Genomic DNA, 8,684 nt, shown 5'->3' on the forward strand with positions numbered 1-8,684 from the left:
AGAGAAGAACAGAGGAGATGAGCGGGGCGGTGGCAGTCAGAGCCAAGCAGAGGTCCTGTGCCTCTGATGCCGGAGTCTGTTGGAGCTGCATCTCCTGCAAGGGAACTGGATTCACCTTCAGCAGCTCCTACATGCTCTGGATCCAGCAAGCACCCTGGAAGGGGCTCGAGTGGGTCGCAAGCATTAACACTGGTGGTAGTTGGACAGGCTATGCGGATGCGGTGAAAGGGCGCTTCACCATCTCCTGGGATGATGCCCAGAGCATGCTTTACCTGCAGATGAGCAGCCTCGAGACCGACGACACCGCCACCTACTACTACTGCGCGAAACCAGCAGATGGTGATACAGACCCTGTTTGCGGTCAGAAAAAAAACCTGTCCAGGGGATTTCCCCCTGCAAGGCAGGAGGGCAGCAATTCCTGATTGCACCACCAGGACGCCGGCATCCTTCTCTGCAGAGCTTCTTTGCCCTCTGCCCATCTCTCTGCCCTGTCTAGGTCCCTCTGAACAGCAGCAAAGGCCTCTGGGGTATCAGCCATTGCTTCCAGTTTGGCATCAGCAGACTTGCTGAGGGTGCCCGCTGTCCCTTCATCCAGGTCAGGGATGAATAAATTGAACAGGATTTGACCCAGCATCAACCCCTGAGGGATACAGATAGCTAGAGGCCTCAGGGAGACCACAGCCACTGCTCTGCCCTCATCTCCCCAGCCACTCATCCCATCCAAGAGGGCTCATGGGTTGGTGAAGCATGATTTCCTCTTGGGGAACCCAGCCTGGCCACTCCTGAGCACCTTCTCATCCTTCACGTGCTTGGAGGTGGTGTCCAGCATGAACTGTTCCACCACCTGTGCAGGGGTGCAGGTGAGGCTGACTGTCCTGGAGGTCCCCGACTCTTCCTCTCTGCCCTTTTGGAAGCCTGGAGGGACCTTTGCTTCCTTCCGGGTCTCAGTCGCCTCTCCTGATGGCCATGACCTCGCAAGGATGATGGAGAGCAATGTAGTAATGGCGTCAGTCAGCCCCCTCAGCACTGGTGGGTCGATCTGATCAGGGCTCTGGCCACAACGCCGTCTCTACCTCGACAGTTATTAGAACTTTTGGYGCAGTAGTAGGTGGCGGTGTCGTCGGTCTTGAGGCTGTTCATCTGCAGGTAGAGCGTGCTCTGGGCGTTGTCCTTGGAGATGGTGAAGCGCCCTTTCACTGCATCCACGTAGCTTGTACTACTACCACTGCTGTAAATACTCGTGACCCACTCGAGCCCCTTCCCAGGTGCTTGTCGGATCCAGAGCATGGTGAAGCTGCTGAAGGTGAATCCGGTTCCCTTGCAGGAGAGGCGGAGGCTCCCGCCGGGCAGCTGGAGGCCCCCTCCGGCCTCACTCAGCTGCACGTCCGCCCGCAGCCCTGGGGAGAGGCGAGAGAAGAGCAGGGGAGATGAGCGGGGCGGCGGTGGCCAGAGCCAAGTGGAGGCCCTGGGCTGCTGGTGCTGGAGTCTGTTGGAGTTGTGTCTCCTGCAAGGGAACCAGATTCACCTTCAGCAGCTCCTACATGTACTGGATCCAATAGGCACCCGGGAAGGGGGTTGAAGCTGTCACTCTTATTAGCAGCACTGGTAGTAGTACATGGTACCTGAATGCGGTGAAAAGGCGCTTCACCATCTCCAGGGACGACGCCCAGTGCACGCTCTACCTGCAGATGAACAGCCTCAAGACCGACGACACCGCCACCTACTACTGCACGAAAGCAGCTAGTGGTTATGGTGCTGGTGGAGACCCTGCTGTGGCCAGGGCCCTGATCGGATGCACCCACAAGTGCATCGAGAGGTGCATCCAGACCCTCAGATGAACAGCCTCAAGACCTGCTGGAAAGCAAATCTGCAGAGAGGGACCTGGGCATCCTGGCGGTGCAATCAGGAATTGCTGCTGTCATGGCTTGCAGGGGGAAATCCCCTGAATATGCTTTTTTGGCCCACAACCAGCATCTGTATCACCATCTGCTGCTTTTGCGCAGTAGTAGGTGGCGGTGTCATCAGTCTTGAGGCTGTTCATCTGCAGGTAGAGCGTGCTCTGCGCGTTGTCCTTGGAGATGGTGAAGCGCCCTTTCACCGCATCTGCGTAGTCTGTTCTACTACCATCTTTGTAAATACCCGCGACAAACCTGAGCCCCTTCCCAGGCTCATCTCAACTCCTTTGCTCTGCTCCCACCTTCCCCCAGGGCTGCGGGCAGACGTGCAGCTGATCGAGGCCGGAGGGGGCCTCCAGCTGCCYAGTGGGAGCCTCCGCCTCTCCTGCAAGGCCTCCGGATTCACCTTCAGCAGCCACTGGATGTTCTGGATCCGGCAAGCACCTGGGAAGGGGCTCGAGTTCGTCGCTGTTATTAACCCTGGTGGTAGTAGTCCATGGTACCCGGATGCGGTGAAAGGGCGCTTCACCATCTCCAGGGACGATGCCCAGAGCACGCTCTACCTGCAGATGAACAGCCTCAAGACCGACGACACCGCCACCTACTACTGCGTGAAAGGTGCTGGTGCTTATGGTTGGAGTGGTGGAGATCCTGTTTGAGGCCCAGGCCCTGATGGGATGCACCCACGAGTGCTCATGGTCATGAGCTGTCCAAGATGATTGAGAGTGGCTGAGTAATGGTATTGGCCAACTGAGTCTCCACCACCAGCACCACTACTATCTGTTTTCGCGCAGTAGTAGGTGGCGGTGTCGTCGGTCTTGAGGCTGTTCATCTGCAGGTAGATCGTGCTCTGGGAGTTGTCCTTGGAGGTGGTGAAGCGCCTTTTCACCGCAGACCTATACCATGTGTTACCACCACCAGGATTAATCTATGCGACCCCCTCGAACTCCTTCCCAGGCACCTGCCGGATCCATCCTATGCCAAAGCTGCTGAAGGTGAATCCGGTTCCCTTGCAGGAGAGGCGGAGGTTCCCGCCGGGTGGCTGGAGGCCCCCTCCGGCCTCGCTCAGCTGCACGTCCGCCCGCAGCCATGGGGAGAGGCAAGAGAAGAGCAGAGGAGCCCGGGAAGGGGCTCCAGGCGTGGGGCCGCTGCAGCGATACATTGTGATACATTGTTGCACCAAGCGACACATTGTTGCACCGAGTGACACTGTTGCAGAGAGCGCAGCAACCCCAGCTCCGGGACYGCAGCGGTTTCGGGGGCACCGCGAGCAGCCCCCAACCTGGGGCCGAGGGCAGAGGAGGGCGCAGACCTCACTCTGTACTGTGCAAATTAATTCAGTGCAAAACAAGGTTGTTTTTTCTAATTTTTTTTGCAACAAATGGCCGGGTCGGCGCCGAACCGAGGCAAGCTCACACTGCGGCGTGAGCAGGGAGGCGTCGCGCTTCGCCGCTGGGTTGAGTCACCCACCAGCCGCTCGTCAAGGCTCCCCTCGTTTGCCTGCGCATCCTGCCACCCATCCCCTCATTTGCACGCTGGCCTACGCAAATTCCCGCCTTCGCGGCTCCGCCGGGATTTGCGCCTCGGCGTCCAGAGCAGCGCCTAAGCCCCCTTCCTGCCAGCGGCGCTGGTGAGCAGCTCTGCAGCCGCACGCCTTCATTTTCCCCCCAAGCCTTTCCTTATTCCTCCCTTTTAGCCCCTAAAAAGAAAGCAGGAGTTGCCTACTCCGAGGGGGAGCCATAAATGCAAGTGGAAGCCAAAAATGCAATGCGTTTGAGGGGGTTTGGGAAGCCTTTTGAATGCTCTGATGAAATGAATGCATGCAAAAAACAACCCCCCCTTTGCTAGTTTTAGGGTGGGCTACGTGATTTGAGTGCAACATGCCCAGCTCCATGCCCAGCCTGGCCCGAGGTTCCTCAGTGGTGCAATTTCACCGTATGCACCTAGATGCCTTAATGTGCAGGAAAAATGTGCAGGAAAGATGCACAGGAAAGATGCACCAACACACGACCCTTGCAAAATCTGGCCGTGTTCACTGTGGTGCCGGCTTAAAACATGGATTTGCAATGGGAGGCTTTGCAATTCCTCCCAGGTGCTGCAGGTGTTGCTGCACCACCTGGAAGGACGAGGGTGCCCGCATCGTTTCGGGCAGCCGGGTAAATACCCAGGCCCAAAATCACACTTCCATTAATTGCATTTCATGCAACTGTGCAGTGCAGGGGATGTTGCACCGGTGCAATGTGGTTGCATGCAATGCATGGTGCACTGAGCCTTTAAATGCCCTTTTTTCCCCCCACTTTCCTCCCCAAAACTTGTGGGGGGGTGTTAGCGGAGACGGGGTCCTTGTGGCCTCCTTCCTATTTAATAACCGTATTTGGGGGGGGGGGGAAATCTGCCCCCAGATTAATTAAGCCTTTAACATTAACATTGAGCTGGCCTCCATCAGGGTTTTCCCTCGTGCAAAAATCTTGTGTTTAAATTAAGTAGGAACAGGCGGCTTTGGAGGGAAATATAGTTAATTATGGGCTGCCTGGAAAGCCTGAATTCAGGCAGGCAGGGAATAGGTTGGGCAGTTTTAGGTGCAAGCCAAAAAGGTAATAAATGCGAGAAAGCTCTGGGCAAGAAAAGGAGGGGAACGGCCCCGTTGCTGTGCAGACCTGCCCCCAAAACACAGCGAAAAGCTGGCAACGTCCCCCAAATTCATCCTGGTGGGGGCAAATTTCCAACTTCGGCCCCAGGCGCATGGGAATGATGTTTTTTCCCACCTGGCCTTGTTCCCTGCCCTTTTTGCCCCAAATTACTTGTTGCACCCCATGCTCCACATTAACCCCCCAAGCAGGTGCCGGAGGGTAATTTCGGGGTGCTTTTTGCAATCCTCGTTCAGCTCTCGTTATGCAAACGGGCCAGAACAGACCTGAAAGCAGCAGCTGGTGCTCTCAGATTTGCGTCCTATTTTCGCCCTCATCTTCCCCTGAAACGGGGGAGAAAAGGCATTTTGACCAAAACGCGCGGGTGCAAAGCGGCGGGGGAAGCTGCTACAAAGACGCCAGTGTCCAGCCCAAATAAAATCTAAATTACGGGAAAAATGCAAGGTGCAATTAACCCACCCCACACCAGGATTTTTTTTAGCCCCAAGATACGGTGTGACGCTCAAAAGTATTTTGCAAAAATGATTGCTTTGGCCAGGGAATAAACAGCTAAAGGCAGACATGTCCCATGTGCAGTGATTGCGCCAATAAATATATTGTGCTCGCCAAGCTATTAAATAGCAGATTTTGCAATATATCCTGTAGGGCCTCCGGCGCCTCCACTGTTGTGGCAATTGAATATGAACAGCTTGCAAAAAAAAACAAAAAAAACAAAAAAAACTGCAAAATTTGCAGTGTGGAAAGAGAAAAACGCGGGCACAAAGCGCAACATAAAGCCAGAAACCTAATTGCTGCAGGAGCCGGCGTTGCAGGGAGTGCAATAGGGTTGTCCAATTTGGGGGGGGTTCTGCCTAATTTCTGCACCCTCGGTGTGCTAAAATGATCATTTTCGCCGCCAGGCCGGGCCAAAGCGGCACTCACTTATTTTCAGGATTCTTTCTGCCGAAAATGCTCCTTTTTTTGGTTTTCCCTCCAAACACCTGAATTCAAATTTTCTGCGTTCTGGTAACTCGGAGGTGGCAGCAAGGGGGGTCGGGGGAGCCTTTCGCCAGCTGCTGCCCCCGAAAATGGCAGCTGCTTTCACCCAGGCCCCAATTAAAATATCCTTCCCGAAAGCAGGGGGCGGCAGGGGCAATTAGTGCTATTTCAGTTTTAGCAGGAATAATTTTCAGAGACGCTTGCAAAAATAAAAAAATCAAAATAAATCAAAATAAATAAATTAATAATAATAATATTAATAATAATAATAAAACCCAAAACTGATAAAGAGGCAACATGCAACTTGCAATAGGGAAAATGGGTGATTTTATTTTTTGCATTTTTTTTTAAATAAATGTTGCAATTTCCGTGATAATGCAGGGTAATATTAAGCTGTAGAAAAGCAGGTTTGGTGGGGATGAGAGGGGCTGGGAGACATTTTTTTTCAGGATGCAAAAGCTGTTGCAGGGAGCAAAGAGCGTGCAGCAAAGAAGGACACGGCACCTGTGATCCCCCCGTGTTCACTGAGGGTTTTGCAAAAATAACCCTTTTTTCACAAAAAACCCACCCTTTTTGGAAAAAAAAGAATTAAAATAAAATCTCGCTCTCTTGGCGTGCCTTGAGAAGAAAAAAAGTGAATTAAAACCCCATTTCTTCCCAGTGCACCTTGCAAAAAAAGCAAATTGGCAATGCTGTTCTTTTGCTCTACTTTACAAAAAATAAAAGCAAAGTGAAATCCCATTTTTCTGGGCCCCTCTTTTAATAATTAGAGTTTCTCTCTCTGCAAAGAGCCCCCCTTTGCCCCTGTTTGCAGGTGCCAGGGCCGTTTGTAGTGTGTGGGAACTGCCCCCCCCAGCAGCAGCAGCTTTTTCCCGTAAATCGCCTCAAAGCGCAAGTTTCCACCGCGGCCAAAAAAATAAATAAAAAGTAAATAAATAAAAAAAAATCCCCATTTCCCTCCAGGCTCCCCCTGACTCATTTCTGCTCAAAACCGCTAACGGGCAGTTAATTTTAGCACCCCCCCCCCCAGTTGCAAAATTAAAGATAATGGCGAAAATAATAATTTTTTTAAAAATTGTGGACCCTGAATTCCAGCTTTTGGCACCATCTTACTTCCAAAAAAAAAAAGGAAAAAAAAAAAAAGCTTTCCTCCAAGCAATGCCCGGATTCGAGGAAAAATTATTGCAAAATTATTTGCAACCCCTAGTGCTAGCAGATTGCATGCTTTTTTTTTTTTTTGACATAGCACTAAAAAGGAGCCGAACGCCCCTAGTTAAACCTAATTTTAACTAATTAACTAATGACCTAGTTAAACCTGTTTAGCAACCAGCCCCAGGGCAAAAGCACAGCCCAAATTTTGCAATTTGCTGCTAATTCCCCACAAACCCGAGGTCACATCGACAGGCGAGGGCAGAACAGTTGCAAGCAGGTTTTGCAACAGCACCTTATTGCAAAAGCAAGCCCCAAGCAGGGGCTAAAAGGTCGTTTTTATTGCACTAGAAACCCTAAGCAGCATTTTAAAGGTCACTTTTATACATGCTTTTTATTGCAATAAAAACCTCAAGCAAGGTTTTAAAGGTCGCTTATATATATATATGTGCTTCCTTATTGCAATAAAAGCCCTAAGCGGGGATTTAAAGGTCACTTCTGTATGCTTACAGCAAAGGAAAATACATGTGGCAGGCAGACGAGCAGGCAGCAAAGACAAAATATTGCAAAGACAAAATATTGCATTTTTAAGCCATTTTTGCTTCGAAGCACGTTGGCCTCTGCAGTTAGCAATGTCGTCCGCCTCGCCAGCACGCATGTTTTTTAATTAAAAAAATAAGCTTAATTTGTTGCTGAAATAAAGCCGCACACCTGCCGCAGCAGCGCTGGCCCGCGCCTGGTATTTGCTTGCCGGCTTTTAAATAGATATATATTTTTTCTCTTTTCTCACAAAACATATTTTTCTGCAGCGCACGCGTTTCGGGGCGCCCGGCCAGCTGCTGCCGGGCCCCAACTTCCCGTTTCATCCGCCTGCAAATAGCAGAAGCCGAAACTGAAACTCGCATCTGCCAGGCAAAAACACGGGGGAAAAAAATTGTTTAATCGAGGCGCGTTTGGTGATGGGGAAAATTAACCCCGCGGCCTGCCACGAGGAACAGCCTTTTTGCACAAAAAGCTCCGGCATTATGGTAAAAAATCCATGTTTAAATGGGCAAATTCGTACTTTAAAGCCAGATTAAACCCACTATATGGTAGGAGTTTGCACTTTATATATATATATATATATATATATATGCATACACAACTGTATAATAAACAAAAAATATATATATATAAAAATGCATTTTATATACATATGCATGCACACATATAAAGTCATACAGAGGTATATAGCCTTAATATATCTTATGCTGAATTGCTCCTAAAATAGCACCTTGGAACACAATCAAAAATGGCAAATTTTGCCAGATTAAAACCTGGAAAAACGTGCCGGGAGGGTTTTGGAGGTGGTCCGAGGCGCCTTGGCTGCTTCCAGGGCATCCTCAGCCCCGTCCTTTGCCCCTTTGGGGTTTCCTGCATTGCACACACACTCTGGTTCGGCATTGCACGCGCACCAGCTCTGCATGGCGCACACGCGCACCCCGGTTCAGCATTGCAGAGGAGCTGGTTGATGGCCAGGGTCCACCTCCTCCAAGCTCAAGGACGGTCCATCCCAACACGCAAGGCACGAGGATGAGCGAGGAGCTGTTATCGATCAGCCTTTAAAGGTCATGGCGATTGGCAGAAGGTCCTGAGGACCCACAGGGAGCAAACACCCCCCCGTCCTCAAGGAGGAGGATCTGGGGAGCTGCAGGCTCCACCTCCATCCTTGGGAAGGTGATGGAGCAGCTCACCCTGGATACCTTTTCCAGGGACATGGAGGTGATCGGGAGCGGTCAGCATGGCTCCACCAAGGGGAAACCGTGCTTGACCAACCTGACAACCTTCGAGGAGGGGGTGACTGCCTTGGTGGATGAGGGCGGATCATCATTCAGCTGGAGACCAGTGACCAGGGGTGGATCGAGGTCCAACATCTCCATTAAGGCCCTGGGTGATGGGACTGATGCAACTTTGCTGAGGATAAGGAGCTTGGGAGGAGCAGTGGATGCACCAGAAGGTGCAGAGGGACCTCAAG

At 51.5% G+C, this 8,684-nt stretch overlaps 1 protein-coding gene across 1 annotated transcript; it reads left to right on the forward strand.

Moving 5' to 3' along the window:
• The first annotated feature begins 1,688 nt into the window (after positions 1–1,688).
• Positions 1,689–2,554, forward strand: LOC112961326. Its single transcript, XM_026056344.1, has 2 exons — positions 1,689–1,816; positions 1,972–2,554. The coding sequence occupies exons 1-2, from the start codon at positions 1,689–1,691 to the stop codon at positions 2,552–2,554; spliced, it is 711 nt and encodes a 236-aa protein (XP_025912129.1).
• The last annotated feature ends 6,130 nt before the right edge of the window (positions 2,555–8,684 follow it).

The sequence above is a fragment of the Apteryx rowi genome, unplaced genomic scaffold (genome assembly GCF_003343035.1).
Source record: "Apteryx rowi isolate R43461 unplaced genomic scaffold, aptRow1 scaffold_1309, whole genome shotgun sequence".
Taxonomy (NCBI): Eukaryota; Metazoa; Chordata; class Aves; order Apterygiformes; family Apterygidae; genus Apteryx; species Apteryx rowi.